Source organism: Lonchura striata, chromosome 1A, assembly GCF_050655825.1.
Source record: "Lonchura striata isolate lonStrDom1 chromosome 1A, ASM5065582v1, whole genome shotgun sequence".
Taxonomy (NCBI): domain Eukaryota; kingdom Metazoa; phylum Chordata; class Aves; order Passeriformes; family Estrildidae; genus Lonchura; species Lonchura striata.
In genome coordinates, this window is record NC_140741.1 from 18,337,170 (window position 1) to 18,354,615 (window position 17,446).

Genomic DNA, 17,446 nt, shown 5'->3' on the forward strand with positions numbered 1-17,446 from the left:
TCCTTGGGCAGAACTGCCAGAAGAAATGAGGAAGAGAAGAACTGGGAAGGGCCGAGAATGAGGAAATAGAGATTAAATGGCATGCTACTACATGGTGAAATTCTGTAGTCATGGATTCTCAAGAATTCCTTGCTGTTTTCAATGAGACCAACATCAGAATAAACCTTATCAAAGAGTCAAATATATTTACTGCAGCATTAATTTTTCATATCTGTTTAAAGCTTGAGAACTGAAGGGAAAATAATTACTTAAGCATAGTTCAGAAGACTGCACAGCTGTGGCACTGCCCAAAAATGTCAGGAAGAATACAACACTTACAAAGCATATCAGTCTAATTTCATCTCATGTACTGCTGACAATAGTCAGAAATAACAGGAACAGAACTGCTGAAAAAATATGAGTTTTTCTGAGTGCTACTTTAATATTTCTGCAAAATATAGATAAGGTTCTTTTAAAGACTGTAAATCGTGGAATGAGAGAGAAAAAGAATTACAGATGTGTGACAAAGAATAAAGACAAAAGATGTATAAAAGGCAGGAAAAAAGGAAATTAGGATGGATGTAGAATTCAAAGGAGCACATGCTGACAGGTTCTGCACTTTTAGCAGAAAACTGGAAGCTGACATCTGTATCCATACAGTTTTAAAATGAGCTCTTAGTTACTAGCACTGCATTCAGGAAGGAGACAGAGAAAAAGAATGGTATTTTAGCTGAGCTCATTTCTAAGCATAAGATTAAAATAAAAAGAGAGGGATGCAATTTCATGTCAGCTCCTGGCAGCTGCTCAGCATTCCTGACTATCACAGCCCTGTTTGCTGTGGAGTGCTGATAATGCTCCAGAGCTGCAGTGCTTTGGAGCCCTTCTGTGATCCTCAGCTCTGCAACTTTGGGACCCGATGGAAAAAAAAAAACCTTTTTCTGAAGGCCATTCACACATACCTTGAAAGATTCGGTCATTTGCTTTCCTGTTTCTCCTGAATATCCTCCTCCCGTGCACTCATTCTGGCAGCCCTAGAAAAAAATAAAATCAGAGCAAATCAAATTCGGTGCACATTTCAGGAAAGCTGATACACATTCAGTTCATTCATTTCAGGGGCAGATTGTATTGAATCATCAGACCTTGCCATCAGCAAATACATTAGCAAGAACTTTGAGATGAGTTCTTAGCACAACCTTCCACCTTCTCAGTTCTCAGTTTTATTTCAGTCGCTTTATTTTGTGCAGCTGCATTTCAGGGCTTCATATATGTAACATATATATACACACATAATATCCTAGATTAGATTATCAAACTCTGTAGTGTAGAAGGTTATGGCCAACATCACAAGTTTTTTATTCAGAGCTGAATAAATAAATTTGGTTTTTACTCAATTCCATCAGAGTCAAGCTTCTCTACTAAAGCATCTGCCTAATAGGTTTGGTTTTGCCTTTAAGAGAAGGTTCAGTAGGCAGAATCGAAGAAAAAAGAAAGCATTGGTTTTGTTAAATCCCTCATTAAACAAAGACAGTAATAAGGAATTATTCACCTATATTAATAAATAATGAGAATATTTTGCATTATCTGCAATGTGGAACTTCAGGCTTCTGCAAAGGAACTGGGAGGGCAAAGAAATAAAAAAAAAAGAAAAGGAGTGCTAATTCCAGGCATCCTTCTGTTCAACAACAGAGGGATAAGAGACAGGGGGAAGCCATCTACCTAAAACCAAAATTCCCAGTTCCCACAGCATCACATGAGCATCTCTACAGACCCTCCTGCAGTACCTGTGCCTTCCCTGCCAGCTACACCCAACAGCACAGAACACAGGAATAAAGACATCCCTAACAGGGCTCCTTGCTTCCCAGCAGCCCTCAAGGAGGAGCTGAAAAAGTGAAGTGGGTGCAGAGGCTTGGGAGAGGGAAGAGGGCACCAGCAGCAAGAGCTTGGGGTGATGGGCCATGAAAGAGGACAGCCAGGATGATGGCATTAGGGTGCACAGCTGGAAGGATGGACAGGACTTGGTGGCTGTCTCTCAGCCTCGATGCATCTCAGGTCCAGATGGGAAAGCCCCAGATCAAAGGTACAATCCCCTGATGAAAAGGTGCAGAGAAAACCTTTCGTGGTCAGCCTATGAGATCCCAGGGGGCAGGCTTGTGTTAGAGACACAGCAGCCACCTGTCCTGCAGCAGCCACCAAAATGTCCAAGGCTGGGACCACATGGACCACAGGCTTACACATAAGGCAAATAACATGATTTTTTTCCCCTTTACAGATCTTGGGAATATAGTAAACATTAAAAAAAAAAGAGGCAAAAAAAAAAAAAAAAAACAGTATTTTCAGTGGACCTTCCACAGATCACAGCCTTGCTAGCAACAAAAAAAATAAAAGGCAAACTCCCAGCCACAGCAGATCTCACTTCCTCTCCCCTTCCCCCAGGGAGCCCCCTCCTGCTGCCTCTTCTCAGCTCTAACCCTTCTGTTCCTCTTTTTTTGTAGCTCTCTGCAGCAAGGCAGGCAATCGTGGCTACAGGACCGTCCCTATGCACTTAAAGAGAATTTGCCAAGAGAGATCATAAATCTCTTTACCATATCCTTCATTAAAAACATGTTTTCTTTGCCTTAAAGCTTTATTTGATAGAAAGACAAGACTTTGGCAGTGGCAGACCCAAGCAGGACTAAAGTGTTACTGTATAATAACAGCTCCTTGCTTTACCTGTAATTTTTCAAACACTTCCAAACCCACTGGTAAATTCCTAGAAAGCCTTCATGACACCATCGGTTGCAAGCAGTGAAGCATTCCACAAATGAATGGAGGCAGCTGATTTTTCTCTGTACTGCAATGAATTAGGATGGAGAGCGTGCTGGTCACCAGCTAACAGGATGGGAATTGCCAGCTCTGGAAGAAAAATATCTCAGAGAGCTCCAGCTCCACTGCTGCCTTTTGTCTAATATCCACTATGCCAAGATGGATTTGCTAACAATAATTACTGGTGACAGCAAATACTGACAAGTACTCAACCATTATGCTTCAGTTTCTTCCTGTTGCTGCTTCATGAAGTTGCCCTAAAGCAATAGCTGGCATCAACACAGAGGACTGAAGCTGGATACAGCTTAATATTCTCTTTCATGATCTTTTTTAAAGATACCAAGATTGCAGGTGAATTTGAAGTACAGACCACCTACAGGGTGGCTCCATCGTGTTGCACTTCAGTTCAAGACTACCACTGAACTCAATGAAGTCAACAACCCCATTTCTGGGCACATGCCTTGGGGCCAGTCCTGTTCTCCATGAAGTCATTATTTTTTACAGATTTAACTCGTCTTTAAAGCAAGTAACTAACTGCCCTTGTTAACCACACCAAGATTAAACTGAGTTAATCCCTCAGCACTAGAGAGAAATACCACAATTACTTTCTAATTAATGGAGTCATATTTTAATGGATCCATGATCTACAAATCTGAAACACATTGCTAAGTGCAATATGGAAAATTGCTCCCTGGTTTAGTGCCAATACTGCCAAGGGAGATATTCCAAGCATAAATTTGCCCTTTGTGTTTAATAGTGTGGTAGATTTAAAACTGCCCCCATTAAAACATTGATGTTATCCTGAAGATACACTTGAGCCACTGGGTCAACAACTTCTCAAAAGTCATTCATGACTGTCTCAGGTAGCTGTACAATTGCACAAGCATGACATAATTTCCTATGTTGTGCTGTAGAGATACCATTTTTTTTCTCTATAATATTTGTAACTGCTTTTTCTAAGTAAGAAACAGAAGAGTATTTCAAAGTTTTCCTTCTAAAATACTGAAAACACACACAGATTTTAACATTATGTAAAGCCTGTATGAGAATGAGGTGTAAAATCTTACAACAGATTAAACTTTGTTAAAAAATAGGGTTTATATGTCATTTTATCACTGTGAGCTACTACTGAAAGAAAGACCTGCTGGGAAGTAGCTCTGTTATTACCTTTACTGAAGATCTCAATGCTCTAATGACCATTACAAATCCTTTAGCACTGACAGAAGTAATCACAATACACTCAGCTGGATAACAGTGCTCCCTCACATCAGCCCTTAGTTCTTGCACAAGGCAGAGGTAAAGCCTCAGGTGGGTATTTGTGCATGTAACACTTACTGGCACTTTTGGCAAATCTTAGGCTTAACAGCTGTCACCTGCACTTCTGCTAGAGCCTTCCCAAACCTGCACTTGGTCCTCAGGCTGCCTTACACACACATATCTCCTACACCTCCTAGCATCACGATGCTGCAGACCATGCTCTCCCTGCTGGCTTTGGCACACCTCCTCTACTTCTAATGCAGTCAGATCACTCAGCCTTCTGCTACAAAACCAGGCCCATCTCCTCCCTAAACTCCCCTGGCTTCCTAGACTGCATGAGTGTGCCTCAGCTGTTCCTGTGCCTTCACACTTGGGGGCTTTTGAGACACTCGGCAGAAGCATCAGCATCTTTGCTCTGGTTTGGGGCTGTCTGTTCTATGAACTGCAATTCCACCAGGTGCTTTGTCAAACTGCTGGGGTTTAGCTACTCCACCTCCCTGGCTCATCTTCAGTTATGAAACAGGAACTGAAGAATACCAGAAGCTTCATCACTGTGAACTTAAGCTGTAAACTGCATTTCTTTATAGTGTATGAGATCATTTATTTTAAAAAAAAGTCACCAGTTCTCCAACAAACTTTCCAGTTACCTCTATATGCTATGTATTTGTCACTCTTTCTCATAGAAAACTAATTCTTCATTCAGTTCTGTGTTCCCTTAATTTTCCCTGTTATTTGAGAACTCTTCTGACTACCAGGAAACATAAAATTTTCCCTAGCAGAAGGCAAGACTAAGGAAATAAACTTAAAATGTTGTCTACAGAGCTGACACTTTCAGCTAGGAAATCACACTGGATGCTTTTCAAAACAACTCAAGTTCTGCAGCTTCATTAAACCCTTAGTGATCTTTTTTGGTTTTATCAGTCACCTGTGTGAAGTCCCCCACAGACAGCTCCAATGTTTCCACTCTGAGGGGGATTTTCACAAGTAGCACCAGTGCCCTGATGGAGTACTACCAGTGACAGGGAACACCTGGAAACCTAATACCATGCCCATGAAAGAATTGCAGACAGTGCATTTTTGGGCAAGCGTTGGCTATTCATGGAGGTCAAGAACCTAAAGAAATCAAATAAACCACAGATAAACAGCAATGACTGCACAGAGCTCCTCCTACCAAAGCAAACCCATCTCCTGCTATAAACACCACCCTATCTTGTAGCAGTCATCAGGCCCCAGAAAAGATGGATCAGAAATTTCCTCTCAGTCAGAAGTTGTATGAAAGACAATTTTTAACAAAGAAAGTCCTTTCTGAGTAATTTCTCCAAGCTAAAACAGTTTCTTACTGCTTTTCCCCCATGCCTGCTTCTAGCTACAAAGTGTCTAAGAAATATTTCATGCTCTAATTTGCACTGGAAAGATAATGAAATTAGGGCACTTGCCAGATTGCAGGAATACAGCAGATCAATAAATCCAATATGTGACTCACACTCTGGCACAGGTAAGCCAAACCAGGTGTGTGGTGGCAGGTACCAGAACTGCCCTCCTGCTCCAGGTATAAAACAGAATCCAATGTGCACAAATGCCATAGATTTTGTGTATTGCTACCATGACTTCAAAACAGCTTTTATCTGTCCCTACGAAATGTTAAGACAATTTGGCAGCCACATCACATAAAAGATGAAAAAAATCCCACTAATAATGTTCACAGCTTAACAAAAAAAAAAAAAAAACAAACAAAAAAAACCAAAATATAAAACCCCACACACTGTCAGGCAGAGAAGCTGCTGAAGAGCCAAGTGATATAATATTACTTTTAGTACCAACTAAAATGTTTTTATTTAAAGACATCTGTGAAAGATTTCCATAGTTTGAGAAGCTCATATTTATGGAAGCCAGGAGCCAGGCAGGTTTACCTCAACTCTCATGGGAGTAGGTGAATGACATTAAAGCATTTTAATCCTGTCTCTATACTCCAGGGACGTGAACATGAACATACACAACACATGTCTGTGCCACCATGCAAAGGTCCATTTGTTGGGCAGGGACATTTACACAATTTACAGTGCTAATTTCTGCACTTCCAATACATTTTTTTAGACTGTTCCTCCTTACACAGACCTTCCCTGATGCCTTGTCAGCTTGGCATTATCACCTTACTGTAGCTGCTTGTTTAACCTTGGGCTGGCACTAATGTTAGTTAAACAGAGGCTGTGCAGTGGCAGCATACAACAAAGAAAAACACAAGGCAACTGGTGCAGCAGAAAAAGAGGGCTTCCACACTATTTGATAATAAATTTGCCTCACAGTGAGGGCATTGGGGCTTAGAAAACACAAGAGGTTTTATGTCCAAGAAAGCTGCAATGTAGGAAATAAGGTTGAGAATTGAAACAGATTGTAATTAAATTAGTCCAAAAAACTGTGCAGGCATTTATCCCTGACTTGAGCAGTTCATTGGCTTAAATTTATACCAGTTTAATTGGTTTGACTAAAACTGAAATATGTTCCTCTTAAAACAAGCATCACTGTTTTTATTGTATTTAAATAAAAGACAATTCAGATTATATGAGCACAACTTGCTGGATAGAAAAACAGCAGGAGAACAGAGACCATCAAGAAGCAGAAATATTCAGCTAGTCCACCCAAGACTCATGTTTAATAACATTTATAGCTGAATCACATCTGTAAAAGCAGACAAACTTGGTTCCATGAGAACAAATAAATGCAGAACAATGTTTGCAAAGTAAAGCCATTACCAGCAGTACTCTGGTGAAAAACCTCTTCTAGAACTAATGCCAATTTTTTGACTCAGTGTTTAAATTAGCATTTGAGTAACTTCAGTAGTACCTGAACTGATGCAGAAGAAAGCTTGTCTCAGTTCACTCTAAAGACAGTAAGGCTAGGCAAGGTGAAGGAGATCCACTCCTGAAGTCCAAAAAGAACATGGGCTTGACAAGCTGAATTATCAAGAACTCCAAAGGAACAAAGAGACCAGCAGAAAACAAATTAATTTGCTGAAACTAACCCTAAGGAGAATCTGACCAGGGATCTATTCAGCTTCAGGCCAAATCTATTTTGTCACATATTTCAGAAAAAATTACAGCATGAGCTATGAAGTACAACCATACACAATGGAGTCTGAAGTGTGATCCTTCCCAACTGAAAAATACTGAAAGCCTCCCAGCAGCCCCATCCAACACAGGACATAAAGCAGCTGTAATCTCTGCATGGTGCAGAGATTATTCAATAGCTAGTCTGCTCTTAACACATCTCCTGCACATCCATACAATTCCACTTCCTATTTTCTTAGCAGAAATAGGCAAGTACTCTAAAGAAACCCTCTTCACAAATGACCTCCAGGTGCTGTGTGCTTTAACCTTGATTTCTAAATGCACTGCTCACACTGTTCTTGATTGTTTTCTGTCCCTTCCTATGACCCTTCTGCTGCTGTGTCACTCCCCAGTGCCATTTCCTCTGTCTTCACAGTTTACTGCTCTTCTGATTTGGGAAAACAGCCTGGTACAATGAGGGGAAGAGGCAGATGACCTAATGGAGCTCTTCCATCTCTAACTCCTATGAACAGTTCCTCTAAGTGACTCTTTTGTTGGTTTGTTTGTTCCGTCTAGCATGAATTAGGTTTTTAACAAGTGCATTGTTTGCTCAAATGGAAAGAAGGAAAACATATTAAAGCAACCAGCTGGATCTAGCTGACCTAAAAATTCACCTGCCTGTTTTCTAACTAGACAATGTCTCACAGCTCTATGATACAGTGACTGTGCAGACAAAATAAATTAAATTCTGAAAGACACCACATTTTTAATGCATTTTGGCCCAGTTCTTTGATATGAGATTTTTTGCATCAAGCTGGCAACAAGAAAGGGCATAAATGCTAGTACTTGCTTTCCCTAACACAGTAGCAGGGCTTTGCTCTTTATCACAAGCTTGTGCTCATTATGTTTTCCCTAACATTTCCCTTTCCTCATGTATTCTAAAAGCCAGGTACTAAATCAGCATTTTAAGATTTTATAGTAAAATTAGGCAGGATGCATTTTTAACTGCACTGTTATACCAGAAGAGACAAGCATAAGCACAATAAAAACTAATTTATTTTCCTTGAAGATTCAGTTACACTGACTATATTTTTTATTCCGAGACAGCTGTAGAGAAAAACTACAGATCTGATTTAAAGATGCATAAAACGTAGCTTGCAATTTATTTGTGAAATTGCCTGATAGTGGAAACTCCACACAGATTCTGCAGCTGATGACCAAGGCAATTGGCTTTATGCAATTGCCAAATGAAGATATAAATTACATGAAGGCATAGAGAGCAGAAACAAATCAAATCATTGTCTGAGTTACTGAGGGCTTAGAACTGGAAGAAAACAATTTAGTACTTGAGACCAAAGCTTCTGCAGTTTACAAATAAATCCCTGTAAACTCCTGGGGGGGGGATGGGGGGGGGGGGGAAGGAACCCAACCAAACCACAGCAGAGACAGTGATGGATTCCAAAATGAGAAGTGACATGCCCAAAGAAAGCTAGCTGACAAAATCCTGTGTTTAAGGACACAGTCCTGCATGCAAGCTCCCCCATAAGTCCAGCAGCACCAGGAGAAGCACGAGGCCAGCCCTGAATCACTGGCCTGTATAAGGGGTCATTTGTAGCTATTCTCAGAGTGCTCAGACCGTGTCCCATTTAAGTCCATTTTGCACTGGAATAAAGGTTTACATAAGATACCAAGGAAAGATGAATGACACACTGAAAGCAAAGGCTCTGTGGAGGAAATAACAGAAGAGCTTTTGGAGGAAGGAAGAGTTACTTTTTTCACCATGAGTGCTATGTAGTGCCACTAGAGATCACAGAACTGTGACTTACACAGCTGGCTCAATGCAAGTGTACATGTGTGTCTGCTGGTGTGTAGAGGGCTGACCATCTAGCCCTGGTGACTCTGCATGGCCTATTTAATCACAACCCATTCTCAAATGCCACTGCTGAGAAGCACAAGAAGCACGACTTTGTGCAGTGTGCTGGCTGCTGGGGCTATCATTCCCTGTCCCTGCTTCCCAAGAGGCTGCTGTGTCCCTGAAGTGTCCAGCAGATAAGGCTGTTAAAGGCATGGCAGCAGCGATCTGACCTGGGGATCTGAATGGGCTCAAACCTGCAGGTACACTCTGCTGGACTAGTCAGAAAGGGCTCCTACAAACGTGCTTCTCTGCTGTTTTCCTCTCCAAAGTCTGAGCAAAGCCCATTTCTCTGCTTGCAGGCAGAACCGTGCACACCCAGATGTGAGCTCTGCCCGAACGATGCTGCAGCAGGACCCTGACTCGAGTTTCAGGGCTCACACTGATCTGCTAGGTCTTGTTATGAGAGGCATTAAAGTTATCCTGTGTCTCTTTAAACAGGTCATTGTCCTGGTTTAGAGCAATTTTGGGAGAAATTAGGTTTTTAACAAATGTATTGTTTGCTCAAATGGCATGAAGGAAAACATGTTAAAGCAACCAGCTGGATCTAGCTGACCTAAAAATTCACCTGCCTGTTTTCTAACTAGACAATGTCTCACAGCTCTATGATACAGTGACCGCTCAGACAAAATAAATTAAATTCTGAAAGACACCACATTTTTGATGCATTTCGGCCCAGTTCTTTGATATGAGATTTTTTGCATCAAGCTGGCAACAAGAAAGGGCATAAATGCTAGTACTTGCTTTCCCCAACAGAGTAGCAGGGCTTTGCTCTCTATCACAAGCGTGTGCTCATTATGTTTTCTCTAACATTTCCCTTTCCTCATGTATTCTAAAAGCCAGGTACTAAATCAGCATTTTAAGATTTTATAGTAAAATTAGGCAGGATACATTTTTTAACTGCACTGTTACACCAGAAGGACAGCAAGCTTTCCAGATATATTGCAAATACTGCGTTCTCTTGGATTCTGATGGTGGGCTGGAACAGCTTGTTCCAGATAAACAAAGACCTTCATTATTTATAGGCTTTCAAGGACTCTTCTCACTGTAAGGCCTGGAAGCCTGGCTCTACAGTCACAACACCCAGGTGAAAGGAGGCAGAAATATCCATCTCTTCTACAAACAGGAAACTGAGGCACGGATTGTCCCACTGGCATACTTCACCCTGCTCAGCAGCTGCTTCAGGGAATTAACTGGGGTGCCAGAATAGGGTCTGCACAGCTCCCCAGGAACTAAAACATCAAATGCATTACAGTTCTTCTCAAGGAACAGGAACAGGTGTAAATGACTGATTTACAACGGGTTTGGCTGTTCACTGCTCACAGCTATAACCTATTCAAGCTTCTTGCCTAACAGCACTCAGGTGTGGGTGCAGAACACCTACCCATACCAGCTCCAGTGGGTTTTAAACCAGCCTTAATTGGTTTGAAGCAATGGGAGACCTCTCCAAAGCCTGCCTTATACCCCTGTGATGTGTGTTTTGCTGTGTGCTCAAACACAGCAAAACAAACACTGCCCTGACTTATTTCAAGTAGACACAGTTCAACAAAGCAGAAAGGAAATTGAAGCTTTCCTCTTGATGTGAAGGGCACTAGGAACAGAGCCAAGCCAAAGGGAAAATCCTTGGGACCTGTTTGAGGACAGCATCTACAATAATGTTCTTTCTGTAATAACAACAGAGAGGGAGCATTTTTGCATGATAGATGATCAGCTCAGAATTTTCTAGGAACTGAATTGCTCTTTGAGTTGCAGAGGCTGTCACAGAATGTAAAAAACATTATCCACCACACCAAGCAAATGTAAATAATCCCATGGAAGCTTACTAACAAGCCAGGGAAAGATGGGCAAAACTATAACATCACTGCAGTGTCACACACTGTTCTCTTCAATGTGGTACAGCAACAAGGTAATACCCAGAAGAAGCTGCTTTTCTTCCTATCATCTGCTCAAAAGAGGTAAAATATTTCAAATTGGTGACAGAACCAGATATCCCACCTACTTAATATATATTCAACTGTGTAACAACTCTAGGACAGGGAAAAATAATGGATTATAAGGCTCCAAAATTCTGGAGCTGGATTAACCTTATCCTATGTGTTCCTTTCTAAACAAAGCGAGCAAGTCCATCTGAAATGTCCTATCATTTGTTGACAGTGCCCAGAGCAAACTGGAGGCTGCCCAGGGAATTTGAGAGCAAAATATCACTCAGCACATGAAAAGTGGCCTTGAAAGAAAAGTGTGGTCACAGATGAGGTATTTGCTGAGGTGTCAGCATTAAGCACACACAAAGAGAGGACTTTTGCCCAAATCATAGCATGGTTAAAGCTGTAACAAACATAAATCAAGAGTGATGCTGTCTCTATTAGAAAAACAACAGCTTTGGAATAGTAAGAAACGGCACTGGAAACAAAGATAATAAACTGGCCTATGACAAGTACTGTAGGCTTGTCCTCCTACAATTCAACATCTGTATCAATGATCAAACAACCCTGCACAGCTCCACGAATCTAAACTGACAAATGACTCATAACATAAGCAAAGGGTCTGTGAGGCTTCAATGCATGTGAACATCCATGTTTTTCACATTTCAGAATATATGAAGCTAATCTTTAGCCCCTTAAAAGTTTAGAATTGCATCTGATTTGTCCACTGCCGAAATCCAGCTCACCTGGAAATGGCAGGAAAGAACATTCATTTTCTATGTATGCTCTAAGAAATGTTTTGCCCAATTAACATGATGAAAACATTGCCGGCTACAGCACAACCTCTTAATAGAAAATCCAAAAGAAAACAATTGTAAATGCTAATTTTCAGCTTAGTGAACAATCAGAAAGCAATGCTGTTACTGAACTTGTATCATCAGGAAGAGAATCTTCAAGAAGAGAATCAAACTGTAAATGCCAAAAATGGTCTCTGAAAAACTGTTGAAAGATAAAGGATAATATTAAAAACACAGATGACATACTCAAGATGGGCAATGCCTCAAATACATGAGCATGCAAATAGAATTATGGGGGTTTTTTGCATCCATGAACACATGCAGCTGTACAGCTACAGCAAAACTGTGCCTGTGTAGCACTACATGTAGTAGCACCCTGTGCTAAGACTATTACTTCATGCCGGTTCATTTTTTCTAGCTTTTACCCTCTATATTTCAGGCAATACTTCCTAGCAATTATGAAGGGGTTTGTCAAATTTTAAGCAGGCCTTGCCACAGGGCAGAATTCAGGGCTCTGATGTTGATAATTTGATAATAAATATTCATGTTCTGTTCTCAAAAAATAATTATTGTACTCTGAACTATAAATTTATAAAGACAGTTTATAACAAACAAACTATAAACTATGGAGCCTATTTTAAAAAATACTTATGCTTTTCTTCATCCAGGATCAAAAACCCTCTCTACCAGTTTCTTCAGACTTTAAAATCAGAGAAGTGAAACCTGTATCATGCATCTGGTAATAAATTTACATAGCAACTGACCTGCCAGCTACGTTGACAATAATTTCATAGTAAATGTTAACACTTGAAGTTTCTTTTCCATACTCATTTGATCAAGAATTTCCTTTATTTTAATGGAGGTTGAGAAACTGTACATCAAAAGAAATTATATTATTATTGCTGATTTTAGGTGGACTACCTGTAATTTTTAATTAATTGCATGATGATAAGCAATTGTATAATTTTATAAGAGTAGAATATGCAATTTCATGTGGCAACCTTAGAGACTGTATTTCAGATGCAGTAATTTCAAGTTCACATTCTGGAAAAATCAAAAATATCTTCTTTTATTCAGTGCTTTACAGTTTCCCAGCTTAACTTCTGTTAAGCACATGGACTTCCTCAAGATAATAAAGAAAATAATACTGCTATACTGACACATTAAGAATATTCCTTCTGCAAAGAAATCTGCCTACAGTGGTAACCTTAAACACCACCTTTACACAGACTTCTCTGTGCTGCTAAAAGCTATTCATTCAGGGCTCTGGACAAATATGTGCTAGTCCACGCCACTGGGTATGTAAAAAACTAAGCCTGGATTTAAAAAGAAATTCAGTTTCTAAGCTTTTTCTCAGGACCACAGGAAAACCCAGGCTGGAAGGAACCTCAGGATGTCTTCAATTCAATCTCCTGCTCAAAGCAGGGTAGGCTGTGAGCTCAGACCAGGTTTTTAAGGCTTGATCCAGCTGGGTCTTGAGAGCTCCCAAGGATGGAAACTGCAGTCTCTCTTGGTAACCCACTTCCCAACTGTGCTTGTGGAGACAATTCTTCCTTATACCCCACGTGAACTTTTTTTATTTCAGTTAATGGCATCATCTCTTGCCCTCCTGTCATACAGCACTGCTGAGCCTGGCCCCACCTCCATCATCTTCCTCTAGACTGTGGAAGGCTGCTACTACACCACTCCAGAGACTTCTCCAGACTGAACACACTCTGTTCTTTCAAACTCTCTATGTCAAAGGTTTAAAAAACCTTCTTTCTCAGTAAAAGTAATTCAAATTCTAACATTTATTACAGAGGTGATGACTCTTAACACAACAGTCTAAATGAAATTAAACAAGTGGACATTATTTGTGTGGCAGTGACATCTCTGAATCCTAGTAAAAATTATTCCAGTCAGAACCTCATGGAATTAAACCCTATTTGTATATCAGGAAAAACAATTTTCTGTGCTTACTAGAAATGTTTTTTATCAATATGGTGTGTGATATGCTCTAATAGGTACACTGAATTAGCAGTAGCTGAGTACTGGCTGAGAAGTTATATGCTGCGCTTCATTAATGCTTCAAGTATATTCTAAAATAAAACTCAAAACACACTGCAGACCTCAAAGGAAGAAGTAAATGAGTAACTCTGCTGGAATGGTATTAATGAGATTAGTTTGCAAAACTAGTACTAAACTATGGGCCAAGATGCACAAAAAAACCCAGACGGGTAAAACTTATTGATCATTTTTAAAGATAGTTTCAACTATTCCCACTTAAGTTTTGAGTCCTCTAATGTACACACCAAAGGGTGCTTTCCATAAGTGCAACACTGGATTTTCCTCTGCCACAGCATATGGTAATACTTCCTAAATTGCCCTTCTGCAACAGGTGCTCTATTTTATGATGTAATTTTACCTGGACCTTTAATGTGTAAAGCCATAAAAAAATGAGGTTGTTTCCAAGGCAAATGGGGTCACCCATTGACTTCATCCTGTGTTAAAATGGGAGGCATCAAGGTGCAAACACCGAAGTGACTACAAACATGACATATTAGAGTCACATACTGCTTGGATTTATGCTTAACTACCACTAAAGCCAGGCTTTTAAGATGAAGTTTGGGCATGCAGTCTCTCCACAGCAGCCATCATTTCATGTGGGTAGCCAAAATTGATTATCAAAAGCCACAATCAGTGCCGAGTGCCTTGAGCTGCCTCTCTGAGATGTGCTTACCCAGCAGCACCAAGAACATGATGTGTCATCACTGTGACAAGAAGAACGTGCCAGTCCCCACATCTGTGCCCTGAGAAGGCTGATTGTGCAAATTTTACAGAGAGAATTTACAGTTTGTCTCCTTCATTCTGACACTGAAGGTCCTGCCCTCAAACCTACTAATAATTTTCAGCACTATACATTCAGCTATGATTATTCATCTAAGAAAATGGCATAACACAGGGAAGCAATGAAAATGTCTGTTCCAATTCTTTACCATGCCCACGTCTTATGTTTTTAAATGCCTGAATAAATGCAGAGCACCTGAGTGTTTACACAGTTAATACACTGATTCACCTCCTTTCCTAATATTATCCTCCTAAGGAAAAATTAATGACTAATGAAATTCACCTGAAAAATTTTCATATATCTAATTAAACAAAGGATACGGCCTATGGACTATTTTAACAAGATTTCAGTTGTGTTAAAGCTATCTCATGACTTCACAATCTTCTCTTTTACCTATGGCTTTGCAGTGTATTTCAATGCTCAATTTCCATGGGGAAAAAATCAGCATATCCACTGATCGCACACAAGTGCTAGGCCTGTAAGTAACAATCAGTGCATTAGGTGCACAAGGCAGAGACTGCAGAAACTGGAGGCGTGATTAATTTCTTACATATTACTCTGAGCAGGACGGAGAGGGAGGGCTGTGGTTGAGCTGGAAATAGTTCAAGGAAAAATGGAGGGTTGTGAAACACAGAAAATCATGAAGGTAAAGATGAAGGAACCGGGTTATTTATAAATGTATCAGGTTTTAGGTAAGTATGGTGATAATCAAACTGTAATTTTCTGTTCCTTTGATAAATGCTCTACAAACACACAGTGACAGCCAGAACCCTGGAGAGTTGACAGTCTGAACAGTTGAGGCAAATAAAGGTTAAAGGGCTCAGAGAGCGCTGACTTGCCCAAGGCTACATCACTTCCAATTGGCCAGAATGTCCTTTTACTGCTGTAGTTACTGCTATAGCAAAGAGAAGGAAAAAGACAAAGTGAAGGTTGGGTTTATGCAAGTGAGAAGAACCTAATGAGATGTCAGTGCTGCTTCGAACAGACAGGTTGGTAGGTCCATGGTTTCCCCGTTACCTGTTTTTTTGTAAGGCCCTGCCAGAGCATTCCTGACAGGTGCTGGAGGACACTCTGGAAAGCAGAGGAGAGATTAAATGCCCTCTCTCCTTGACACTCAACAGGTACATCAGAAGTGATACAAAACACGAGTCTGCCCCTTCCTTGAGATGCTCCATTCTGTCTCCGAGCTCTTGGGTATTTTCCCCGAGTAGCTTCAGACCAGTTTCCTGCCATGGCTCCTCTGCCCCCCTCCAGCTGCAGGGAGGGCAAACAGGGCTAAGACAGCATCCCAAAGCTCCTCCACCCTAGCCCTGCCACCAGGAGTGGCAACTGCAGCACTGCCGGAGGCACACAGGGACAGCACCGCTGGCTGTGAGCAGCACTTGTCACCAGCAGCGGAGAGGGGCTGGGGAGACGCCTCCCAGTCCCCTGTTGTACCCACACCCCATCTGCTGAGGTGACCCCAGGAAAGCAAATAACTTCAGCCGCGGGTTTCCTCAGCTGTTCAGCTCCCGGCCAGCCCAGCAGACCTGCCTCCAACCCGAGCACTACGGCAGCGGCTCCACTGGGTGGATCTGGCTGCGATGCTCCCTTGGTCTAGCTGAAAAGCACCAGTGCTAACTCCATGCCCTATGCCTTGACCGGGAAGACTTGTTTTTAATCCTCAGATCAGGTCACTAAGCTGAAGAACATAAACATGACATTTATAAAAGGACAGTGCCCACACATGCTCATCTGCCACGTTAGTGTTTGCTACCGAAAACTCCTCTTCCATGATTCAGAGTTATTTCGGAAATTACTCAGAACCTCTGAGTAACAGGATTTTACCCATAGTCTATTTTAGTACAAGGGCAGATATAAGAGCTTTAACAAACTCAAAGGCACAAAAAGGCTTGATGTCTGTCAGGAGACCGTAACCTTTGCAGGCTTTTGGTTTGGTTGGTTATCGTTAGCTTTGTTTGGGTTTTTTTTTAATCACTGGGAATCACATAAACAAGAAATTCACCCCAAAGGAAATTATACACCTTCCCTTCCCCTTCATTATTTCTTTTCCACAGAATCACTTTTTTTTCCACACATGCTGTCTGCAATGAAAGAGATAAAACCACACACAGTCTGCCTCCGAATCTCAAACAATAAACCCGCCAGGGACAGAAATCCCCTTCACAAAGCACAAACAAATCGGGGCGCTAAAATCCGCCGCCTAGCCGAGGAGAAGCCCCGCTGCTGCTCCGCACCGCCGGAAGGATGGACGGGCGGCTTTGGGCAGGAAACCCGCTCCGCTTACCTTGATCATGCTGGCAGGAGGGGCAGATGTTCCTGCCGGGCTCCGGGCGGGAGGATCGCCGAGCCCCGGGGGCGGATAGAGCGGCGCTGTGCGGGACCGGGGCCGGCCGGGGCTGGGGCTGCCGGTGCCGGGACTGCTGCTCGCCGCTGCCAGGCTCCGATTGCATCAGCGGGTGAGGGCGGCGCGCTCGGCGGGCGCCCGGGGAGCTCGGCGAGCAGCCGGGGCCGCCCCGCCCCGCCGCTCCCGCGGCGCGCACACCACCTCCCGGGCACCCACACCTCCCTCCCCCTGGCACCCAACCACCTCCCGGGCACCCACACCTCCCTCCCCCTGGCACCCAACCACCTCCCGAGCATCCACACCTCCCTCCCCCTGGCACCCAACCACCTCCCGGGCACCCACACCTCCCTCCCCCTGGCACCCAACCACCTCCCGGGCACCCACACCTCCCTCCCCCTGGCACCCAACCACCTCCCGGGCACCCACACCTCCCTCCCCCTGGCACCCAACCACCTCCCGGGCACCCACACCTCCCTCCCCCTGGCACCCAACCACCTCCCGGGCATCCACACCTCCCTCCCCCTGGCACCCAACCACGTCCCCGGGCACCCAACCACCT

At 42.4% G+C, this 17,446-nt stretch overlaps 1 protein-coding gene across 4 annotated transcripts in view; it reads right to left on the reverse strand.

Annotated features, from left to right (window-relative positions):
- BCAT1 (branched chain amino acid transaminase 1) overlaps positions 1-17,086 on the reverse strand; it is a 59,845-nt gene extending 42,759 nt beyond the window's left edge. The window contains exons 1-3 of one of the 4 annotated variants that reach the window (XM_085570342.1): positions 16,828-17,086; positions 15,558-15,611; positions 939-1,010 (exon numbers count right to left, since the gene is read on the reverse strand). In XM_085570342.1, coding sequence (XP_085426468.1) covers positions 939-1,010; positions 15,558-15,611; positions 16,828-16,836 — 135 coding nt within the window. In that variant the 5' untranslated portion in view covers positions 16,837-17,086. The remainder of the gene's footprint in view (positions 1-938; positions 1,011-15,557; positions 15,612-16,827) is intronic. The other 3 variants (XM_085570343.1, XM_031507952.3, XM_021552051.4) reach the window with 3 other exon arrangements.
- Positions 17,087-17,446: the final 360 nt, after the last annotated feature.